The sequence below is a fragment of the Perissodus microlepis genome, chromosome 7, assembly GCF_051167445.1.
Source record: "Perissodus microlepis isolate ML-2025 ecotype Zambia chromosome 7, ASM5116744v1, whole genome shotgun sequence".
In the NCBI taxonomy this organism is placed as follows: Eukaryota; Metazoa; Chordata; class Actinopteri; order Cichliformes; family Cichlidae; genus Perissodus; species Perissodus microlepis.
In genome coordinates, this window is record NC_140467.1 from 18,255,767 (window position 1) to 18,279,844 (window position 24,078).

Consider the following 24,078-nt stretch of genomic DNA (forward strand, 5'->3'; position numbering starts at 1 on the left):
TGGTTTATTTTTTTGGCTTTGTGTCATTAGGATAGTGTGTGGAAGATTTATACTGTTAACTGATATTTATGAGACAGTGCAGTCAAGGTCATCTTACAGAGTAACAAGATAGTAATGTATGGAATAATATTTAATTACTCAAAGAATAGAATTCTTTGAGTAATTAAATAATGTACTGCATTACTTTTAAGACGAGTAACGAGTAATGTGTAGCATGTTTTTTTTAAATAACCACATCACTGCATATAAACTACACATAAGGAAATTTACTCTATAAAGTTTCTATTACACTACTGGGACCTCGTTCAGGGACGTTTTTGCACTCACAGATCCACAGTTACCAGCATCATACGTACCACCAATGTTTGGTCAAAGTTTTATCAGGTAATGAGTCTGGTGGATCCTTCACCACCAATGAAGCAGAAAGGCCAGCAGGTTAGCAGAAATCTGTTCCTGTAAACACTTGCGTAATCTCATGGCCAGCACCAAGTTCCTGAAGATAATGCAAAAGCAGCTATTTAGACCAGAACAAGGTCTGACAGAAAATAGGGGATCATTAACTACAAAACGATGCAGTTCTCTAATTAGACTCTCTTTGAAGAATAGTTACCACCACATCCCTCTCTTTAGGCTACACCTCAGGCTGGAACATTAACCCCAAAACCCTGAATAATGCTGGTCTCATCTTTGAGGTTGCTATTCCCAGAGTCGTTCTTACTTCTGAGTTTGTTGATGACAGGAACTGGGAAAACGAGTCAACCAAGTTTTAAATGTCACGTTTAACCAACTTAAATTGCATTCTTAAAATGTCTGCGTACATGATTTTGTCTATATTCTTTCAGAGTAAATCTTAATTTTTTGTGGCTTATGTACTCGAGTAAAAATCAAATCTCCCACGGGTTTAGTTAAAATTGGTTTGGCTTTTCCAACAGAAACCTCGTCACCCAAATTGTTTTGATCATTTCGCATTTAGAGCTACACGGACAAGAGTTCAGTGGTCATTACACGACTTGTTAAAAGTGTGCTCTTCTCCAATCTTCTCTCTGTGTGGTGGGAAAAGAGCTGCGACCGTCTCTTTTCTCTGCAAATAATGACAGGTTGTGAGATTCTGCATCATTAACGTTAAACGTGGGTGGAGCTTTTCCGTGTGTGCTGGGACGTCAGCTGCCTCTCGAGACGAGTAATTTTCCTTGGTGGGATTCTTTCACACGCTTTGGGAGAGGAGACTTTAAGGCTTTGATATTCAGAGAAATTCTGTGGCAGTGAATGTGAAAGAGCAAATTATTGAATTTATTTGTATTTTTTTGCTTTATACATTACTCCATATCTATATACGGAAACATGAAAACAGTAATTTGATTGTGTGTTTGCGAGGTGACGGTGAAGACAGATTGTAAAGTATCTCTGGCGTCTTCCCCTCGTTTTTTCTGTCTCCGAGGCCACACACATCAAACAGGGCTCGCTCGTTCTGTTCTCTCTTTGTCATCAGCTCTTAATGGGTGCTGGTCTTTGATGTGGTTGGGTTGCTGCTATTGTCTCTGGCATGTCTTGATCAGTGTCTATTGATCTGGGAAGAGTGGACATGAAAACAAGTGGAGCAGGCCCATGGGGAGAAGGGAACCTATTGTAGCAGAAAGCAGATTTAAGTGGTTTCATCTGACACTATGGCACGTATGGCAAATTTTCAGGTTCACATTCTGACTGAGTCGAGTTTAAATTAAAGATTAAATTACTGCAGCCAGACTGAAGAATAAGCAAAAACATGAAGCAAGTCAGAATAATGGAGGAAGTCGTAAAGTGAGCCAAACAGAGACTCAGAGTGTGGAAAATGAGTTTGCAGCTATAAAGAAAGTAACCAAGGTTAAGTTAGCTTTCATACTTATTTGGTTGCCTGGTAACAGAAAGAGAAAAGAAAGAACCTGGTTGTGATGAATCAAAGGTTGGGTGACAGTGGAGAACAGGCAGAAGCAGAACTGGTTTAATAGTGGGTTCCAGTTGAACTTGGAAAGTTGGATTTCATACTTGGACAGAACGGCAGATTTTGCCCCGACCCCAAAATCAGTTTTTTACCATTACCTGTGAGCTCTACACTGTTAAAAAAACATCTTAAAAAACCGGTAATATTCCGGCAGCTGCGGCGCCAAAATACTACCGTAAAATAACAGAAAATAACTTTCTCATGAAAATACAGTTATTTTCAGTAATGAAAATAGAGTATAGAGTTTGTTGCGCTAATTTTACATGGGATTCTGCCTTTTCCAAGTACTTTTAGACATTAAATTAGGAACATTTTAACGTGATCAAACAATGAAATTACCTATAAACAAGGTCAATGAATGTGGCAATATGAATCATCATACGTAAATGTACAGAAATATACAGTTAACAGTTGGTTTAAATAATAATGGATTGCATGCCCTGGGACAGACTGACAGAGGCGAGGCTGCCATCGGCCCCTCTGGCCATCACCAGTAGGTGAAGAGTCTTGACCACGGACACAATACCGAGAGTGTCCGAGCCGGGGCTCGAACTGGCAACCTTCTGATCACAAGGTGAACTGCCAACTCTTGAGCCACGATCGCCCTAAATAGCAATGATAATAATACTTATGTGATGTAACACAAGCTTATAGGAATCATGTTATATACTTTTCCATAGCATTACATTTCAACAGTTCAATCTTTCAAATAACGGACAGATATTTGTGAAGTCATGATACATTTGTGAATGTATTTTAACAATTTAAATATGCATACGTACAGACAGATACATTTAATAATCATGAAAATTATGTTTTATTACATTACAGTGATTTAACATTAAATTACATTTGAAATGTGAAATCACAGTCTATTTACGTAACTTTAATGATATCCTAGAAGAACAGAACAAAACTGTAAAATGCACAGTAAAATACTTTTATATTAGGATTTTTTCCTACAGTGCTGCCATACCCGCTACCTTGTGGTTGTTAGTTCACATTCATTTTCAGATTCAGATTTATATTAATTGCAATTCCTACCTCCACATTTCTTTTTAAAAATATATAATTAGCACAGCGTGGCCGTGCAATGTTTTATATGTTTTTTTTTTTAGTTTTTATTCCTATTAATTATATTTTCACTTGTTACCTCTGAATTATTGAATCAGACCTAGATGACATGAAATTTTCAGCAAAATTATAATTCAAATACTCCTTTAATTATTGATTATTCTCATTAATTTTCGAACATTTTATATATTTTTCCATAGTATTACATTTGAATTTAACAGATCATTCTCTCACATAACAGACAAATATTTGTGAAATTATGATACATTTCTGAATGTATTTTTACAATCTAAATATGCATATGTACAAAAAATATATTTAAAAAACAAGTAAATTGTGTTTTACTATATTTACAGTGATGTTATGTTATTTTACCTTTGACATGTAAAATCACAGTCTACTTATGTAAATTTAATGATATCCTAGAAAGACAGTACAAAACTGTAAAATATACAGTAAGATGCTTTGACATTATTATTTTTTGGAACAGTGTAGAGTTCAGTCATACACAAAGCTGTCCAGTGTGCAACTGCGGTAATGTAAGTATGTGCAAAACGATTTGCAGTGAGTTTCAGTGAACAGATACTGCTAACAATGGCTACCCTGGTTTGTTTGTACTGCTCAACTCCATGTAACATCATTCCCAGCTCCAACTTCCAAGATAAATGGAAAACAGCATATGTCCTAGTCCCCTTTTTTGTATGCCATGGAAATACTCGGGAAAATTTACCCGAAACCTTAGATTGTGGTTACACGTATGAGGCATTTTAAGAAGTCATTGAAGAATTCTGTATTTTAGAGAAAACGTGGTAGCATTGCTTAAATTAGAGTTGCAATCCTCATTTTAAACACTCGGTGAATGGCATGCCATCACTTAGATCAAACATTTTTGAAAGAATGTAATCATCTTATCCTTCCAAGATATGATAAAAAAAAATGCCTGTTTTTGAGGAGAACTGAAGAAGAGCACATCTCTTTGATGGACCAAAGCGCCAGTTATATAAAGCTTATCTCACAGAGACAGATGCAGACACACAGAGACACACGCACACACACACACACACAGGCCAGCAGACTTGCTGGGCCCTGCCTGTAGTGTAGCACATGCGTGTCTAGGGTTGCTTTCTCCTGACTGACTCCAAGGTTATTGCTGCACACCATGGAAGCACAGGATATTTGATGGTCCCCTGCCAAAGACAGAGCCGGGGTCATGGGGCATAGGAGGGTAGGTTGCCATTGACAACTCAGAGGTCTCCAAAGTGACCATTTGAAACTGGGGAAGAGAGAAAACTTATTAAGAGAGAAGGGTCAATGGGAAGCCATGGGGCTAAATCTTTCACCAGTTTTGAAGCGAGGGTCAGGGCTAGTTCATAACTGCAGCAACGATGGCTCACCTATGACTTCTACAGTGGACCTGAAGAATAGCGAGTCTGTTGAGAAGAACTAGAAACCAGGATTTAATCCTCACAATTAAAATACACACAACCAAGCACAAGTGAATCATACAGTGCAGGACAATGGAAAGAATATTGAAGTTGTCGGGGGTAAAATCTGAGCTCTGCTGGCTCAAGAGAAGTTCCCAGGATAAACTGTGTCAAATCTTCTGCACAGATACACACAAAGATGGGAAACAAGAAGAGAGAAGATGTTGTAGTAACACTTTATTATATAGCCTGCAACTGAGGGCGTAGTTACCCTGTAATTTTCAATATGTTTTACTTAAAATTAAAATATAACTATATTTACCTAGAGATATTTAAAAGTTGATACGCTAGGGGGGTCTGGAGGAAACAAAGAAATTATTCTATTGTAAGTAAATGTAAGTAGTATTGTAAGTAATTTTAAGTACTGCATAATTTTGCTGACAAACGATATTTTCTCATCTTATATCATAAATACTTTTTTGGTCATGGGCTATATTAAGGTGTTACTTTTTACATATTTATTTCTTTTATGGTGTTTGTTAATATTCATTATATTGGGGTGCATGATGGATTTTCTAATATTCAGTTGTACTGTACTTAAAATTACTTATAGTATTATATGTGTCTCATTTTCCTTAGAATACCAAGAAGTTAGGCAAGTACAGAGTAATTATGACATAAGATGGAGAAATGTTGTTTGTTTTTACCAGGTAATTATGCAGTTCTTAAACTTAGTTACAGTATAATTATTTCTTTGTTTTCTATACATTTCAGACTTTTTACCTTCTTATTCTAGTGTGCCTGTCTTTGAGTATTGATATGTAAATATAATTACATAATTGCATTTCAAATAAAATGTATTGAAATATATTATAAAGACTTGCACAAGACACCTGCACACAGTTTGATAGAAAAGGATTTTTAAGATTTAAGATTTTAATGGCAGTGTCAGCTAGTAAAGTAAAGGTAAGAGAGGAAAGGAGGAAAACCAATCCAAGGTGCCATGTTATTTCATAGTGGATGACTACTTGTCACTATTAGGGAAGCTGAAAAATTAGACGACAAATGGCTTAAAAGATTTAAAAAAAATAAATCATCGTCGGATCTGGACAGGAAAGAAGACGCGTGCTTAAAGTAACATTAGAAGTCTGTCAAGTCAATGCTGCAACACCCAGATGGACTTAAGATAAATATTACACCACGCTATAATTTTAAAAAGAAATCTGAATGTTGCAAAAGTCTCTGATTATCAATACTGAATCAAACTGTAATGAGTTGTTAAGTTTTAGGAGGTTTTGACTTAATTTATATGTTTTATTGCTGCTCTGGGTCCTGTTTTTCCACCCAGTCCTCAAAGTGCAACAGAGAAGTAAAGGCAGGCTGTCTTCTTTGGAGCTTGTAACCCCGGAAGAAATCTGAGTACTGTAACACTTTGGGCTCCTACATACCACTGTAGTCCTGCAGGTCAGGGTTGGTGGAGCCTTCATTTTATAAAAAGGAAATCTGGCTTCTTTATCTGCATTACAACTTCCTTATTACAATTTCTTCTTTCAAATGTTACGCTAACTAATGTTACCAGCAGGTCATCATAACTAGAATACAATGGTAGACAACTGAAGATGACTTTTAGGTGCTGCCATCATTAAAAACAAGATACCAGTATTGCCTGGTGAGCGGTTAGGCAGACCACGCTTTTCTAGAGAATCATTCTACGTGTTTTAGTGGGCAACCGAAACAGAAAAGGCGGGAAAGAAAAGACTACATGGCAATATTACGAGATCCTGTCCGTAGGAGGTCTACATTTCCCACTTACCTCTCAAAAGCACAAGAGGAGCAAGCAGAGAAATGTGGGATTTGCATTCTTACATTTTCTGTGTGCCAAATGTTTAATGGAGTGCAGAGTGGGTTGGTGTTGGACAAAAGAAAAACAAAACAAAACACCCATCCGTGTTGTTCTTTTATCACACTTACCCACTGAACATGTGTGTGCATTTGTGTCAAATGCAGGAAACGGGAGGAGGGCAAGGAGGGAGCAGGGTACAGTTGTTCAACGATCAAAACCACACATGTTTTTTGTTTCCTACGTGTGTTTTCTTTCCCAATTATGCTTGAACCCTCCAATTCACACAGAAACGAGGGGAGAAAAAAAGACACATCCTTCTCTTTGACGAAGGAGAGCAGCAAAGGGGTGGGTGCTAGACTTTTTTTTTCCTAAAATAGGGACTCATGCTCTTTATGTTTGGTATTGTTTGCATGCATTTCCTCCTATAGCTTGGGCAGGCCCTGCATGGAGGGCAGGAAGAAAGACGGCAGTTCAACAGCCTTTGATGTTCCTGTTTTATGGTCCCATGTCAACGCATTGTCTGTTAAGTCCTTTTGTTGTCCCTTTGCCTAATTAAGACCTCAGAGCGACTTGTTGACTCCACAAAGACCCCCATGTTTAGGGAGACGAGGGTGGAGGCTGTGTGATTCTGTGTGTCAAGGGTGTGTGTGCGCTTGTATGTGCGGGTCTGTCTGCCTTGACTGGGAAGTAGCTTGAGAGAACTCTTCAAAACAATACACAAAACCCATATATTGGCTTTGACTTAATCCACACTCTTTGCAGACGCTGGGCGTATGCACATGGCCCAAAGGCTTATCAGCACATACCAACAGATGGCTGAAAGGTCACCTTTGTCTGAGACATGTCCTACATGAAACAGAAAACCGATATTAAAATTGACACAAAAAACAGGGATCAAATAATACCCTCCTCACCCAGACTTTGCACTCCATTACTGTTTGTTTTTGCTAAACAAATGTTGAATTGAAAAGAATAATAGGTCATGTATTGTTTATTTAATTCTGTGTGGGATTTAAGTCTGTAATTGGACATCAAAAGCCATATAATAGTTCTTTTCTGTTTATTTTGGGGGTGTGGGAAAACATCAGTACAGAATACAATATTGCAGTAATATGTATGGTGACATTCTATAGATCCAGAGAGACCAATAAGAGATATTTTTTAAATAAATTTAACTCTTTGAACAAGGGTCTCGTCTCATACACCACCATATTGAAATAGCGAACAAACTTACATTAAATTGGCTTTTTTGAACGATCATCGAGCACTGGATACACTTAGCTTGACCAAGCTGCCTCCTAATTCAGAGCAAGCTAATGGCTCAGTTTTATGAGGAAAAACAGGACAACAACCTGCTTGCACCTACCAAAAAAGCCCCTATTTCTTCCCTTTCTGCAACCAATTGCAACTTGTGGTAACTAAGTGTTTGCCCAGAGTCTGAGCTATTCAGCTTAAGGTGATTTGCACAGACAGGCAACCTGTCTGCAAACAGTTGCAGTCTGACTTGGACTGACTGCAATCACTCCCAGAGAGATTGTTGAAGGTTGGCAAATAATTGCTGTCTAATTTATAAATGCAGACAAATTGCCAACATGTTGCCATCAGTCTGAAATAATCTGTGGGAATAAGTACAGCTTAGGGCCAATGAGCTGGCTGTCAGCTGGTTGGTTCTGGTTGAATTTCTGTCTATAGAGACAGCAACCGATAAGTTTTGACAATTTAATCACAGTTAATTGCTGTATTGTCAGAAATAATTAGCATAAAATTGCCAGCTTGACCCAGTTTAACTGCAGACTGATTGCAGGCTGCCTGTCTCTGTCTATTGGAAACATTTATGGCAGGTGTTAGTATTTAGGTATGCTTGACAATCTCATTTTCCATCAAACAATAGCTGAAGCAAAGAATGTAAGTTATATATTGATACTAACATTTCTCTTGGAAGCCCCCTAAATGCCCTTGAAAATGTTAATACCTTTTTATTATTATTATACCCCTTGCCTTTTTCTAATTCGCATGACAGTTTGACATGACTATTAAACTGCTGCGGTTTAAGATTATGGAGATCGCAGCCTTGACAAAGGTTGAGACACCTTGTCCTAGGTTATTACACTCGATTTTACTTTGCAGCATGTTAATGTGCTTCCAGTATGTGTTTGCAAGATTTTCTGATTAATGAAATGCAGTAACATCCAAACCCAGTGGGCACCAATGCACAGCAGAGCACAGCACAGAGCGCCTGCTTGAAAAAACAAAAATACATGCCATATAGTCACTATGGTATGCAAGTAAAAGCTGTTGTGTGTTGTGTGCATCAAGTGGTTTTGGTTTCAGTGTTTCATAACAGCATTTTTGTGTGTGTACGTGTGTGTGTGTCTGTGTGTTGACACAGATGTGCTTCTTTGAACTCAGAAACGTGTGTTTTGGGACTCCTCTTAAGGCAAACTGAATTGGTTTTCTTCTCTCGTTTTCGCAGTGGGTTGTGGATTTACCGTTTTGAGTGAAAAGGCAAGCACCGATACAGAGTGCGGGTTAATCTGTGTTGTTACACTTGTCTGTATCAATGCATATCTGTCAATGTACGTTTGTTTTTCCTGTTTAGACCCGCATGTGTTTTGCAGTTGGGTGGCATACGCATTGTTCATCGAACCTGAAAAGCAGCAAGGGTCAATTAGCGCTGAGCACGTAGACTTTTTTGTCTCTCTCTTTTCTTTTCTTTTTTTTGTCCCTTCTTTTCAGGGCAGTTAGTCAAGAACAAACCACTTGACCTTTTACAACAAGCTAAAATGTGAAGTGTTTTTCTTTTGTGGCCTAAATTAGTCTCCTTTATTTCTGTCACAGGTTGTCCCATGCCCAGAGATCTGCGGTAAAAGTCCTCCGCAGAATGCAGTACTTTGTGGCCAGGAGGAAATTTCAGGTACGTAAAGGGAAATCCAGAGAGAAACACTGCAGAGTTAAAGAGAGCGAGGGAGGGCTGACAGATGAAGAGAAAGACAGATTGAGAGTGCGAGAGGGAGTAAGAGAAGTGTGTAGTAGTATGTGTGGCTACACAGGAAAGGGGGGGGGGGGCTTAAGGGTATATATCAGCTGTGGTGCTGGTGTGTGTGCTTGTGTGTCTACACATGAATGTTTGTGTGCATGCCTGAAACTTGCACCTGCATGCCTTCTTTGTGCTCACAGTCCAGGCACAGTATCATGGGAAATCTGCTAACCTGTCTCTGGGGCTACAGTAGGAATTCACTTACTGTGCTGCGCACGCAAAAGTCGCTCACAGTGCTCATGAAAGCGCCCACTTGTATCCACGCTGCATGTTTTTCAGAACGTTTCTTCGATTCTTCCTGTTTCCAAGTGTTCTATAAGTTTTCGGTTCGGGCCTGTGTGGTGTCAGCTGCAGAGGGCTATACACTGTGCAGTAAAGAGTTCACTGAGTTCTTTCTGATGCTCCTTGTGTCAACGTCACACTACACAAAGCTATGAAAGGGCTTTAACACGATTGCTTTCTACTTGACCATGCACTTGTCAGGACACACACACACACACAAACACGTGCACGCACACACTGGGTTAACAATGAACCCTTTGCACCCAAGGGGGTTGGGGATGTTTTGGGGACCAAGCAACAGAGACTGTTGTTGACAATGGCCTTTGTGTCCCACCGTGTGTGTGTGTGTGTTTGTTTTTGTGTGTGTGCATGCTGGAATCAACAGCAAGCTCGGAAGCCCTATGATGTGCGAGACGTGATCGAACAGTATTCCCAGGGTCACCTCAACATGATGGTTCGCATCAAGGAGCTGCAGAGAAGGTGGTGCCTTTGTTTTATGCTGTTTGTTGTTCTTTCCATAAGCTTTATTAAGCATAAAGCCATTAGGATGTCTCTATGTATCCAATGCCTCAATCACTGATATGCCTTTACTTGTAAAACCATATTGTTCCTTGTTATTTGTCTGTTAACAAGGAAACACAGTCTCAGATCTGTCAATTTCTCCAGAATTGGACAAAAAAAACATGTAGATTTTCTGCTCCAAAAGCTTCAAACTTCAGATTCACACCCTTGTTACACTGAAGAAGTTTACATTTCTGGTGGAATCATTACATTTGTCTCATTTTCTGTGAGTAAAATGCAATGTTCTTAATCTGATGGGTGTTTCCATGTAGCTATGTTGCTGCCCTATTGGCCAGGTCTCACTTAAAATCATTAATCTTTATGGGAGTAACCTGGTCAAAAAAATAAATAATAAAAATAGATACTTAAGTACTGAGTCCTCATTGGGCCATTTTTCATTTGGTAAATTCTGGCTATATTTACGCTAATAACGTTTTCATGCTCTGCATCAATTCTTAAAGACTCAGTTTTAGGGGGTCATAAAACACTGGGGTTGTGCAGCCAAAACAGTGTGCTCATTGCAACTGCTAGCACTTTCTATAACATTTATAGACATTTATCCTATTCGCTGCAGTCTTCATTGGACAGACAGGAGCCTCACTGGTCCCATATTTGTTCTGCCTTGTTATACTTTATAACAAGAGCAGAGTCATTATTTTGAGTTGCAGTGAAATACAGTTCTCGTGAAAGTTAAACCTTTTGTCCTCTCCGTGCGATTTTCTCTGCTTCACTTAAGAAGATGTTCTTTCTTTGACACACACGGCTCTCAGCCGTTATAGGTCAGTGATAGGTGATGTATTGTGTCTGATTCATGCAAGTGCATCGCCTGGAACTCGTAACACCTCCTGCAGTAATTCACGGACCCGTGGCAATGCACTGTTACGTTTTTAAGTCATTATAAGCAACACTAAATCATGAAAGTGCTGTTAGGCTGACAGTTTTTTTTATTACCCCATAAAATCTAAAAGAAAAAAAAGACACTATTAGACACTATCCCAAACACACCAAAATACTGCAAAGACCACTAGTCTGCCAACATAAACGAATAATAAACACATAAAGACGTGTGATTAAGGTGAGGAAAAGATGCAAATGGCTTACACTGAACACTGTATTCAAATACTTTCCTTCTGCCTCAGTGAATTCGTAAATGCCAGTCGACATAAGAAGTGAAACTGTGAGTTTCAGTGTTTATTTTCAAAGCTTCACATCTCAATAAGAGGACAGCATCCATTTGTCCAACCCCTTTAAGGCTTGCATGTGTGCGCTCTCTGAAAGCAGTGATGTATAAATACAGTTGAAGCGGATGACATTTGTTTAATTTTATTGGCACTATAAAGTGTTTATCCAGCCGAACCTCTTCTGTGTCTGCTTTGTGTTTTTGCCTTTCGCTGTCTAATTCCTTCTGTCTTTCCTTGTCAGGCTGGATGGCACTCTGGGAAAGCCGGGCATGTTTCTTCCAGGTAAATACGCAACAAACGCCAGTGGTCTCCATCTGATAGACAGCCGTCACTCCTCGCTCCATCCCTGTGTTTATAACCAGCTCATCAGTTGTGCCAGACGAAATATGCGAGAAAGAGAGCTCCCTGATGCTTGCGTGTGTATATTTCTCAGTTTGGGTGTGGGCAAGACTGCATGTACGTCCGAATGTTTGCCAGTATGGGAGTTTAAGCACCCTGCTCGTGGCGGTATTCTGGTGAGCGCATATTAGCGTGCTTGTGTGAGTTGTTGTCAGAGGAATTACACAAACACATTTCTTTAATTAATTGTGCAATGTTAAATTAAGTGCCCCAAGCAGCAGCTCCCACAGCTTCCATGCCAGCTAAAAATAACAGCGGCGCGATGGAAACTTCACTGCGCCACTAATTGGATGGGGCGAAACAAAACAAGAATAGCTCTCTTTTCCAACAGGAAGTCGGTTAGCGTGGATGTGATGTAAGGCAGGCTAAAAAAATATGAGGCAAATTAACACTGGATGGGGTCCTTAATAAGTTCTAATTACTAGAACTTCGTTAGTTTTTCTTGTAAGGATCGTACTTTTAATGGTTTGATTTAGTCTAAACACTCCTGAAACTGTTGGGTATTTGCTCACATACGTCTTTATTACAAGCTTTAACTGTGCGCACGACTGAATGAAACTTTAAGCTGTCACTGCCAAGTGTGAAGCACTGAACAGTGGCCTATCAGGCCTTTTACTGGAAGTTATATCACCTTGGAGTAGTGGACTATCCGATCGTATTATATATTATTTTATATATATTCCCTTCTTTTATCTTTTTTTCTTTTTAGGAAAAGGAGAAGATAAAGAATACCCAACTATTGGGGCTCGTCTCATCAGGCTGGAAGATAAGGTAGGCACAATCGAGCGTGTGTGTTTTGTCTGACAGTAAGAGTGGTAAACTGATTAGATTATCTATCTCGTTCATAAGCAGAACGATGTGTGAGTCTGCCAGCATGTGTCTCTGTATCAGATGAATGAGTTCTATTGTGGCTGGCTTCAGACAGTCTGTGCCAAACATGCACCTCCTCTCTTAAACCCACCTTATCAATATCAGTGCTGTGTTTACACTGCACTTGTGTGTCTGTTCATGCTGTATTTTTAGTTGACCTTACTGGGTAGCTTTTAGGATTTTCCACACCACCCATTCTTTTTTTTCTTTTTTTTCCTGTAGTGCTGTGTAGATTGGCTTGTGACAGCTCATGGATGTTTATGTTTCCATGAAGAATATAAAAAAATTGGAAACATAAAGGAGCTGCAGAGAGGCATAAGCCAAAAGGCAACAGCTGTGTTAAAAGCTCATGTGCGACTAGGCGTGCTCTCCTTTAAACATAGTGGAATGAGCACAACATCGTGAAGCCAGCGCGATGCCAGCCGTGGTAGATGTTTCCCCTTTGTGAGTTGTATCAGCTGGATTGCGACGGCGTGCTTCTGATTAATGATGTCTTTTAAGTCGTGTTGTATGAAATGTGTGGCTTTGTGGTCACATGTTGTTTGAGCGGTTGAATACTTGGATTTGAACGTAGGTTTGTGGGTTTTTCGGGGTGTTTTTTTCTTTCCATGGGACCGGTGTACAATTGAAGACTAACCTTATACTCAAGTCGTTCTCACATGAAAACAACTCCTACACAATAGAACAATGCATTCTGCTGCCACTTATTTTCTATTCAGCTCAGCCAGCTAAGGATTTCCCGCACTTGCCTTTGGTATTTACCTTACCATCTCTGTGCACTCATCAGCACCGCCGCTCTCTAATGTTTGCAAGCGCTGGCTGTTCTCAGAGCCCCTTTTTTGCAGAGAGAAGTGTAATGATCGTGAACGAATTTGCCCTCCAAGCCTGCAGACCTCCCTCAGAGATTGAGTTACACCCCATTTGCTTCAGGCTACATGTTGTGATCGCAATCTCCTGATTAGAAACACAAACCCGTGTTGAGAAGTGCCTCACCTACCTATGACACACTTTTTCTCTCTTACCCTTCTTTTTTCTGTGGGGCTCAGCATTGACAAAAAAGGTAAATAAAAAAAGGGGAACTGAGGACATAATTGGGAAACAAATCAGTGGAAGCCTACGGATGCAGGCTTCTTTTCAAAACAATGTGGAACCAATCAATGTTCCTGTAATCAGAGCTGCATTCGTATGAACTGGTATACAAAAGTAGCAAGAGAAATTCATTATTTCCCGAACTGCCAGTCCTTCATAATTACTGTTTTCTTTGAATATGCACCTGCTCCCTATCCTTTCTAACTTGTGTGTTCAGGCACCTGTTATAAATGAAAAAGGTGGCTTCTTCTTCCTTTCTTTGAAACAGCAGGTGAATGAACCTGGTGACCTTTGATACATTCACTGTGAGGCCTGCATCACTGGTATGGTACTTTATAGATATCTTTGTTCACAGATAAACTTGATACAGTAAATACAGTATTTTGCAAAAGTCTCAAGTGTTATCACTCATTTCTTTATATTTTATTTCTACTTAACTAACCAGACTTTCTTTTATTTATTTAGGACTTGAGCAATAGTTCTCCAGGACTTCTGAAGGGCTTTTAAAGTAATTCTTTAGACACCGGCTGCTTTTTTCAACCATTTTTAAAGAAATGTCAATATTTAGTTTGTTGAACCATGCAACACTGACCTATGAATCATCATCAAACATAAAAAGGCACATCTCAAGGCACGAACCAATGTAGTGTCTAAACATAAAAGACAATTATGCAAAGAAACAATTTAACTTCTGTGCTAGACACTTTGTTATTAACAGCCTGTCGGGAAAAAAAATATTATTTCCACTCCTGTAGTTTAATCTATAGAGATCAAAACTTTAGCAACACATTTAGTATAAAAAACAGCTTTATTACTTTCAGCCTGTGACCCTTCATCAGGATCATCAAGAACTCTGTAGAAAGAAAAATTCTAGTAGGAAAACTTGAAAACGGCCAACCATTGTGCATCAAGTATATCAGTTCACTCAGTTAGTTGAATCTATAAAAAGTGCCAAAAGCCAGTCTGATTGGCAACAACTTTATTTTTCAGCATGACTGCCAAATCACTTGAAGCATACCTGGGTAGGAAAACACACATTAAAATGACTGAATGGTGTAATCCTGGTTATCACTAAGAACAAAATGTCTTTTGTGCTCTATCTAAAAGTAAATATCATTTTTTCCCCTTTTTCTCCTATTACAATGTTTAATCTTGAGTATTATAGCTATGCTGTGATGCTCACTACACACTGACCATGCCATTACTGGTGTAGGCTGGACATGAAAGTGACAAGAGATTTTCTACCTTTGTATTTGCCACGTCTGATAGCCGTTGTTCACTTGTCAGTTGCACATTGTTTGCCATACAGTCTCCTCCGCTATCACTTCTGTTTATGTTGCATGACTTCCTACATTTCATAATACTGTGTAAAGTCCAACTTGCATCATCTCCTGTATGTTGCTCATAATGGTAAGCCACAAGCAAAGTGAAACCTTTCTGAAACCTTGAACGGGATCTCTTCAAACAGCTCGAAGGAATTATTCACCAACCCTAATGTTGCCGTGTTCCCATGCCTTTTCTGAATACTTGCTCTCGATGACCCTCGGGCTACATTCATTTTCAAATTCGCACTTTCTCCTCTCCCCTGTAAAACACTGCACATATACCTCTGTGACAGCTCTTTATGCTGCAGCTGAGTAAGTAAGATGGAACAATTTTCCCGTCTGAGTATTGTCAGCATATCACTTGTAGATGAATTTATCTTCAGCGTGGTGAAGAGTGCTCTGGCATTGTGTGTCCTGTACAGGGTTAGACAGTGATTTATCACACACAGACAAAGACACGTATACGTCTCTGCGCTTACACTCGCACACACGAGCAAAGAGTTGATTAATCACCAAAGTGTCTAACCCCGCACTCTCGAGATTGAATTCTCCAGAAGTGACTTGGAAACGAAGATGGATGAGTCCCCGTGACAGCATGTTATCTCTCTGTCAGGCACACTCGATGAAAAATACCCAATTGACAAGCTCAAACAGTGGCCAGTGTCTTTAAGCTTCAGCGTGTCCTTTCAGAGGGGAGCTCACTGCATGTGTTTTGGATGATGCCACAGTTTTATAGCAGGACTGTTTTTTTCCCCCTTACAGACAAAAAGGACAGGGAAGTTACAACAGTATGCTTTTATAGACTGTGTAAAAGCCAGCCTGTGCAACGAGCTCCTGCTTTTTAGTTCAGATCCAGTGTAACAATATGGTGAAGTATGTTGTTCCCCGGCAGCAGCTCGGCAACTAAAACTAACGTGTAATCCTTACATTATTAGATTATTACATTATAAGCCTAGAGCAGCCTTTAGTAAAGTAATATGAAATTTGTTTTTGTACCTACCTCCACACAAAACTTTTTAAATGTCAGATCCCTGACATAATCATTTGTCATTCAAACCCAATTAAAGATTTTGTGAAATACAAAGAAAATACCATCACTGGGTCACTATCGACTAATGTTTAATATAATTTTTTTGAAGTACTAATTTTCAGTTTTTAACGTAATTTTTTTTCTAATTACGTCACATTCTGCATGTGTTGAAAATCTGTGCTGCGTTAACAGTTTACATATTTAGACATGAACTTACACAGAAATTAAGGGAAAAGAGTGAAATAATTTCCCTTTTTTCATTTAACATTTAGTGCTGCCTAATTTAGCAATGAAAGTGTCAGTTGTGTTTGAAAATGTGTATGTAAAACCGTCATCGGCGTCTAGGAAAGAACCCCCTAATGTGCCCTCCAGACCTGAACAGCCATGTGTCTGCTCAACACATCATTCATTATTTGCGTTGCTCTAAGTAAACTACATAGACCATAGATCACACTTGCGGTTAACCTTCCTCGGCTATATTAGGGCAAATATGCTGTGCCGTGTATGTCACGCTTATATCATGTGCATTAGTATGAGGTGTACACAGAAGAATTCATGCTCTGACCTTAATAGCGTCTCAATTAGGTAAGTATGTTGTAAATTACAGCAAAGCCAAATACTGGGAATACTTGAGGGCCGAGACTGAGTGTTGTGTTTGTTAGGAGTCCATCTGTAAGGCATTTAGGGCCCCACGTCTCTAAAAGCATAGCTCTGAGGGGGGCAGGAGTTTGTGTGTGTGTGTGTTTAGACTGGTCAGACCCAGAGAGTTTGCAGGGCTTTAGAGACAAGGGCCTGGTACTGTAAACATGCAGGCACATATATACGTATTTGAACATTAAGGCAAATACAAGTGAATATCTAGGCGCACATAAATATACAAATGCACACACACACACATACACACACAGAGAAAGATTCACAAAGCTGTTCATCCCCACTCAGATCTCAACAGCTTCATTATATTTTGAGCCGGTGCAGGATGTGCCTGAGATGAAATGGCTAGAGGGGGGAGAAAAACAGAATTTCATGCCTTAAATCGAATAATGATTTACATTGCGCGCATCAATAAACCCATTGTATCCAATCAAGTTTCTCTCTGTTTTTTGTGTGGGCTGTAACAATTTGAGCCCATGAACTCGTTACTGTAATTCCCTCTGGACTGTCTTTGTGTCGTGGATTTTTCTCTGCAAAAACGTTACTTTTAAAGTCACAACAGAACTAATGCATAGAAATCAAAGACGCTAATAGAAAGAAATATTTCTTTACAGACAAAACCACTACAGCATAATGAGCTGCCTGTATCTTCAGTCTCATTTTGGCCTCAGTGGAAAGGGGGGGCGGAGTGAACCTCAATCCTTGTGCGACTCTTCTGATTTGTGATTACTGCAATAAAGCGACTTAATGATGCCGAAACATCATTTGTGAGTTTCACCGCTGGTATGAAAAAAAGACCGTTTAATCTGTCGTGGATTTTGAGTTATGTCTCTTAAATTCGTACCTCGTCTTATCTTTGGGGAAAACAATTAAATACTTATCTTAACTAAGAGTGATTAAAGTGCCCCATGCATCCTCCTTTTCCTCTCCCTGGGTCATTGGTGTCACTCAGTTTGCTTGTCTGTCTGCCTTTACCTTACGAGTCCCCCCCACTCTCGTTCTGTTTTGCTTGGTGTTTCGTCCCCTTTGCTCTTGTTTCTATTACCTGTTTTTCTCCAAGAGCACCCTGTCTGTTGTTGTCCCGTGTTTTGATATATGTGTGTGTTTGGTTGCTCTGCACTCAGTGGGGGTCGGACTGACCGGACCAGTCCAAACAAAGAGAGGAAACTTGGCAAAGGAAGCACGTGCAACACACACATGCACACACACGCACACAGTTATGTGTCCATTGACTCACATTCATTTCCTGCAGACTCACTCCAGACTTTATCATAACAACTACTTGCCTAACCTTTTACTGTAACCTTAACCCAGACCTAACCTTTAAATATGTATTTGCGTTAACGTTGAATGATTTATGATATGGAGTCTCGCTTTTTTTCCGCACAACATGATGTCCCCATAATGTCACCGTGTAAACACGGTTATGTCCCCACGAGCTGTACCCAGACCACACACTCAAACATTACAAATCCTGGAGCTCGCGGCTTCGGTGTAGTTGCTGCAGTGTTGCTGCCCGGTGCCACGGACAAGCACATGCAGAATCCCCATGCATGTCTGGACTTGTCTTGGCGATAGTTGCAGAACACAACATCCTGGCAGCTCCTGCTGTATTCCTTTAAATCTAGATGCTTGAATTGTCTTTTGTACAGATGTCATCAAAGTGACTGCTCACACCTGTGCAAAGCAGATTTATCCTAGCACATGTGCTTGTGCAGCACACAGGAAGCATTTTTTAATTGTCCTAGCTAGGCCCAGTAATTCTCTTCTACACCATCGTCTTTTTAAAAGAATAATTTATCTCCAATAATTTTAGCTGAGAATCCAGTAACACCTATCTTGGATTGACATGCTGTGTCATAGCAGCGGGTTTAAAGCTCCTGCAAATCATCAATACAATACAAAGAAGCGAAATGACAGCAATTTTTAAACATTTTCTGTTGATGTAAAATGATTTCTATTAGGATCATAAATTCCTGCGCCGTATTTTGAGGTCTAATAAACACACAGTGTTACATTTAATCTCCTCAGTGGTACCTGTAGCAACACACATACAACACCGCAGCCCTTCGTGGCTATTTTTGCGGCCTTTTTTTCAGCCTTGTCTCTGATCTTGGCGCCCTTTCTTTGACTCACTTTGCCTCTCTGTAGCTGAAGTGGTCTTTCTCACATCCACACTTCCCACTGTTGATGTGGTATCTTTATAGCTCTGCGAACTTGATAGCATGCAGTGGGTGGTGTGCTGCTGAGTGAGCTAGATAGTGCACCAAGAGCAGCAGCGTGTTGTTTGTAGTGCGGCCCGGCAGTAAATCATGTTTCGGCAGTGCGCTGGGGATGCAGCCCCTGGCAGCTCCCAGACGGCCCTTGGCTCTGGCTCCCTTCTCTTAGCGCCACTCTCTAATTTCAGAGACGGGACCCTGCCTACTACTGTGTCTTTACCACATTCCCACAAACCAGAGACGGACAGTCTGCCTGCATGTCTGGCTACTCGCTCTCCATCTCGCAGTCTTTCTCTGCCTTTGTGTCTCTTTCTCTCTCTATCTCTGTTTTGCTCACACTCCCTATTTTTTTACCTCCTGTCACAATCTTTTTTTTTTCCCCTGTGGCTCTCGTTCCCAGAGCTTGCCCCTTCATCTTTCCCTGCGTTTGCATCGTTCTGTGCCTTTAGGATTATAGGTCTGCAGTCTCAATCATGGTTTCTAAATCATGTTCTACCCTACCCTACTGTGTCTTGTCAGCTGCCCCCCCCCCCCCCCCCCCCCCCTGTGAATTGCTTTCTGCTTTTCTCTAGAACCCACTTTGGGCAAGTTCATTGGCTGCGAATACCCATGCTGCATTTCCATTTTAATTGCCCAACTTTTGCAGGGCCCTGGGATATATTTTTTTGCACATATATTTTATGGCCTTGGCAAAATGCCCCCTGCTACTTTTGGTTGGACCTGACCACTAATGCACTACATGGACCAGTTCATTATCAGCATGGAGGTGTGAGCTTATTTAAGTAGGTTATGAAAGGGTCAATATACAGTTCATGAAACAGGGGTCTGTGTTTTATTGGGACCTGCAGTCTTGCTAATACACACTGCTAAGTAGCCCTGGTGCCACCCTACTTTGGAGTGCTATTAAATCAGTCTACTGCATGGAACAGTAAACCAGCTGTGAATAATACCAAGCTGTGTAAATTACTCCAGAAGCCATCAGTGTAAATGTCACTGCCGTTAAGTCAAACCGGGGGACGTATAATGGGCAGTATGTGCATTCTGTATGTGTTGCTGTATCTGTGTATTTTCTGCCTATGACTGCCTATACCCCTTATCAGCTGGGTATTGATGAATCAGCATTTCCTATCAGCAGTAATGCTTTGTTAAATCCTTAATTTTGTTTAATGCTTTTTGGTTTAATTCCAGTTTTTGTTAAAAACCTGTGACCTGATTTTTTATATTAGCAGTAATTCAGTCCTGGCACTACTAATATAGTAGTGGCACTTTTATTTCATTCTTCATTTGTAGGGCACTTAAAATAAATGTTGGGGGGAAAAAGATAAGAGATTTTTTTAATCATCTCTCCATTAGCTATCCCAACTTTATCCTGTAGAGGGTGATGGGGGGCTGGAACCTATTCCAGCTGACCAAATGCAAGAGGTGGGAGGTGCTCTGGACAGCTTAGCAGTCAATCATCAAGCTAATACAAGAGACAGGCAACTGTGCATGCTCCCACTTACACCTACAGCCAATTTTCCTGTTACCCTAACATGCATGTCTTTGAACTGTGGGGGGAAAGCTGAGCACCCATAGAAAACACAGTTAGAACATGCAGACTCCAAACCCTCTAAAGGATGAACGTCTATAGCAAATGGATGAATGGGTGACATTGTTGAGTCCACAAACTCTTGAGTTACTTTAGCTAAATGTGAACATGTGAAAATGTTGACTGTAAACAGACCTTATGGGTTACCATGTTACTTTTGTGTGTTAGCACATTTGGTAATTAACATTAATTCAGACAAATTTTCAAGTCCATGGTCGCACAAGAGGAAAACGGATAAGGTCATCTGTTGGCCTTATTGTCCGTGCAACATTTCATTTCACTCCATATGCTAAGTGCTCGGATCTTTCGCTCTGAAACCAAGTGGAGAACCGTCTGACAGGCAGACAGACAAGCATTTCCACCCCATTATGCAGGAGAAGATTAAAAATAGGATAAGGTAAATTTGTTGCTGAGTGTTATGCCATGCAGGCTCGAACCTTAGTTCATGGAATAATTTTAAGTGGCTGTTACTAATGCAGGCGTGTTTATGGCTGTGTAAAGATTTGACTAGGCCACTTGTGGTTCAGACATTGGCCCTATAGTACTCTGTGCCCAGACATATCCTTCAGGCAACAGTAGGTTTGCTACTGCCCATAGTAACGTGTGTATTTGTGTGTGTGTGTGTGTGTGTGTGTGTGTGTGCATGCACACCTATGTGTTTAGGCCAAGTCAAGTTTCCCATTTGCTTTAATAGAGTCAGGTTTTTCAAAACACCTAATAAGCCTGTCTGTATCCCACGTTGAGTTTTTTTTTTTTTTGGTAAGTGACTAATCACTTTATGGAAATGGATTTTTTCTATACCTCGGGGCAGTGCGGCACACCTTTCAGTCTTGTGCAATTAACATTGTAGTCCACACAGGATACAGGCCTTTCTTATAGTCTAGCATAATACAATGGATAAAATCAGGAAACTGCTTTTTGAGGCCAAATCAGTAAATGGAGCCATCGGTGGTAGAAGCATATTTACAACCCTTCTAAAAAGGTCCCCCATCCTGTGTTATAAAGTCATCATCAGCAACTGTACAGAGGTAAGAGTGGGATCCTGTCTTAAATGTTATTCATTAATAATCATATCATTACTACCAAGTCCATTTTATCTGAACTTCCTGCTTTAAGTCCCGTGCTACCATTTTTTAGTCACAACAGCAGTTGCTGCAAGGCACTTTATATTGTAAGGTACAATGCTACAGTAATACAAATATAACCCCAACAATCAGACACCTCTCTATTAGCAAGCACTTAGCAACAATGGGAAGGAAAAACTTCCTTTTAATAGGAAGAAACATCCAGTAGAACCAGCCCCTCACCCCAAACCACTGCAACTGGCTTGGGGGTGAGGGGAGGGAGACAAGACAACAGACACACTGTGGAAGACAGCCAGAGATTAAGAATAACTAATGATTAAATGCAGAGTTCTCTGTAAGCACACAATGAGGGAAAAAGGTGAGTGAGGAAGAAACAGTCCCCAGCAGCCTAGACGTACTGCAGGGAGCATTCATGGTCACCTGATCCAGCCCTAACTAAATGCTTTTTCAAAAAGGAAAGTTTTAAGCCTAATCTTAAAAGATCTGTCTCTGGGAGCTGGTTCCACAGAAGAGGGGCCTCAAAGCTAAAGGTTCAGTCACCCATCCTTACTCTCCCCGTTCTTACCGTCACCTAGCCGGCCTGTTTTCCCAACTGCTCTGGACAATCTGCTGGGGTGACCTACTCTCCGTCTTCACCTGCACCGACTACAGGGGTTTGGCTGGCTACAGGATTTTTTTCCGGAGCTGCGTCTCTAATTCACCAAGCCTAGCTTTCACAACTGTGTTTATTACTTAAAATTTCACACGCTAAACAGGAAAGTGACGGAGGGAAAGGTGAAGAAGCCATGCTGATAACAACTCAGCTACGAGCTATGCTATTTAGCAAAACAAAATGAATGAATACTGTGAATATAATTAGCTGGTAATTTCAACAGAGAGCATGTGTTGGATAAAGCACTTGAAGATTACACTATGAAATAAGAAAAATAAATGTAGCAGCACTGTCACAAGAAGCTATAGAAATACAAAGTCTTCAATTGTCTGCTGTGAGTTGCGAATGTTATTCCTGGCCTTTGGTTTTCAGCGATACAGATAAGCTCCTTTGTTGTGCTAGAGTCAATTTTCCGTAAATGACACTATGCCCACTTGCCTTCCTGAGGGCCCTCCTTCCAGGAAACTTTCGACATAGTCCAAGCGTGGATAGAAGCACTATTAACGGCTAAAAAAACACAAAAACAATGTTGTAATATGGATGCCTTTGAATAGAGATGGCATGAGAGTCACAAGAGAAGTCTTGCACAAACTTTACATAATATTAGCAGTCTCCTTGTGTCATGTGGGTACCAACAGCATTAAGAAAACAACCACCGCTGTCCTGTTCCTTATTTTGCTTTTAGTGGACCACACAGTGTTTCCACTGCAGAAAATGCACATCAAGACTATTGTGAATACTACTGTGGTGAAATTTTACCTTACTTTCTAGAACTCTTAGCACTTGTCCCTGTGTAAATGCCCTGTCAGTAAGTCTTATATCAGTAGTAAAATAATAAACACAGCAACACACACACACACACACACACACACACACACACACACACACACACACACACACACACACACACACGGAAACATGAAGTGTATTCATAGCAGCTTGTGGTGAGAAGTGAACATCAAAAAGGTCAGCGTAGTCCCAGAGGTCATTCCCACCAGTCTCTACCTCTAGCCAAGCAGGCTGTGTCTGGGGGGTTGGTCAAAGGTCATCGCAGCAGGCTTGGTCATTAGAACACAATAGAACCCATTTTGTCCGTCTGTGTAACTGTGTGTCTTGTCTTGTCAGTTTGTCTCAGCTGACAGGAGGTTGTGCACAGCTTGAGAGGGAGGTGAAGAGGGAAGCGACAAGAGTTTCCTCTGAAGGAGCGATGGTGACACAGGCACTCAATCTCTGCGCTCTTGAGTGCCTGTGTGCACTTGTATATTTGCACGCATCAGAGAGTGTGTGTGTGCACGGCTGTGCGTTTGAGCGTGTGGCTATGTTTGACTTCAGGGTAAGCTTCTGTGTTTGTGTGCGTGCGTGTGTGTGTGTGTGTGTGTGTGTGTGTGAGAGAGAGAGAGTCTGTGCATATGTGAGCCTGTCCTTGGCACTGGGCCTCTGCTGCCTCAGCTGGATCGCAGTCTCCTCCCTACATCCTCTCGTTCCTCTCTGCCTCCATCGCTCCCCTCCCGCGCTGCTCTACTCCCACTGCTCCACCAGGCCCTTCCAGCTGCCCTCACCCATGGGAGAATGGTTTAAATCACTGCCTTCTCTCAAAGGGTTTCTTACCCCCCCCCCTCCTTACACAAACTTGCTCCATCCCTCCCTTTCTGATAGTGTCAAGAGGGGGATGGTCTGTGAGTGCTGACTTGGACTACTGTGGGAATGCAGGTGCTCTGCGTCTGTGTACACACTTGAGAAGCTCGTCGGTGACCTGCTGGCCAACAACATGTCCATCAACTGTCACA

At 40.7% G+C, this 24,078-nt stretch overlaps 1 protein-coding gene across 2 annotated transcripts in view; it reads left to right on the top strand.

Moving 5' to 3' along the window:
* Positions 1 to 24,078, top strand: part of kcnq1.2 (potassium voltage-gated channel, KQT-like subfamily, member 1.2) — a 167,752-nt gene that overhangs the window by 95,988 nt on the left and 47,686 nt on the right. For both annotated transcript variants that reach the window (XM_084933942.1, XM_084933943.1), the window contains 4 exons: positions 9,158 to 9,233; positions 10,024 to 10,118; positions 11,622 to 11,662; positions 12,489 to 12,550. In XM_084933942.1, the coding sequence (XP_084790068.1) occupies positions 9,158 to 9,233; positions 10,024 to 10,118; positions 11,622 to 11,662; positions 12,489 to 12,550 (274 nt within the window). The remainder of the gene's footprint in view (positions 1 to 9,157; positions 9,234 to 10,023; positions 10,119 to 11,621; positions 11,663 to 12,488; positions 12,551 to 24,078) is intronic.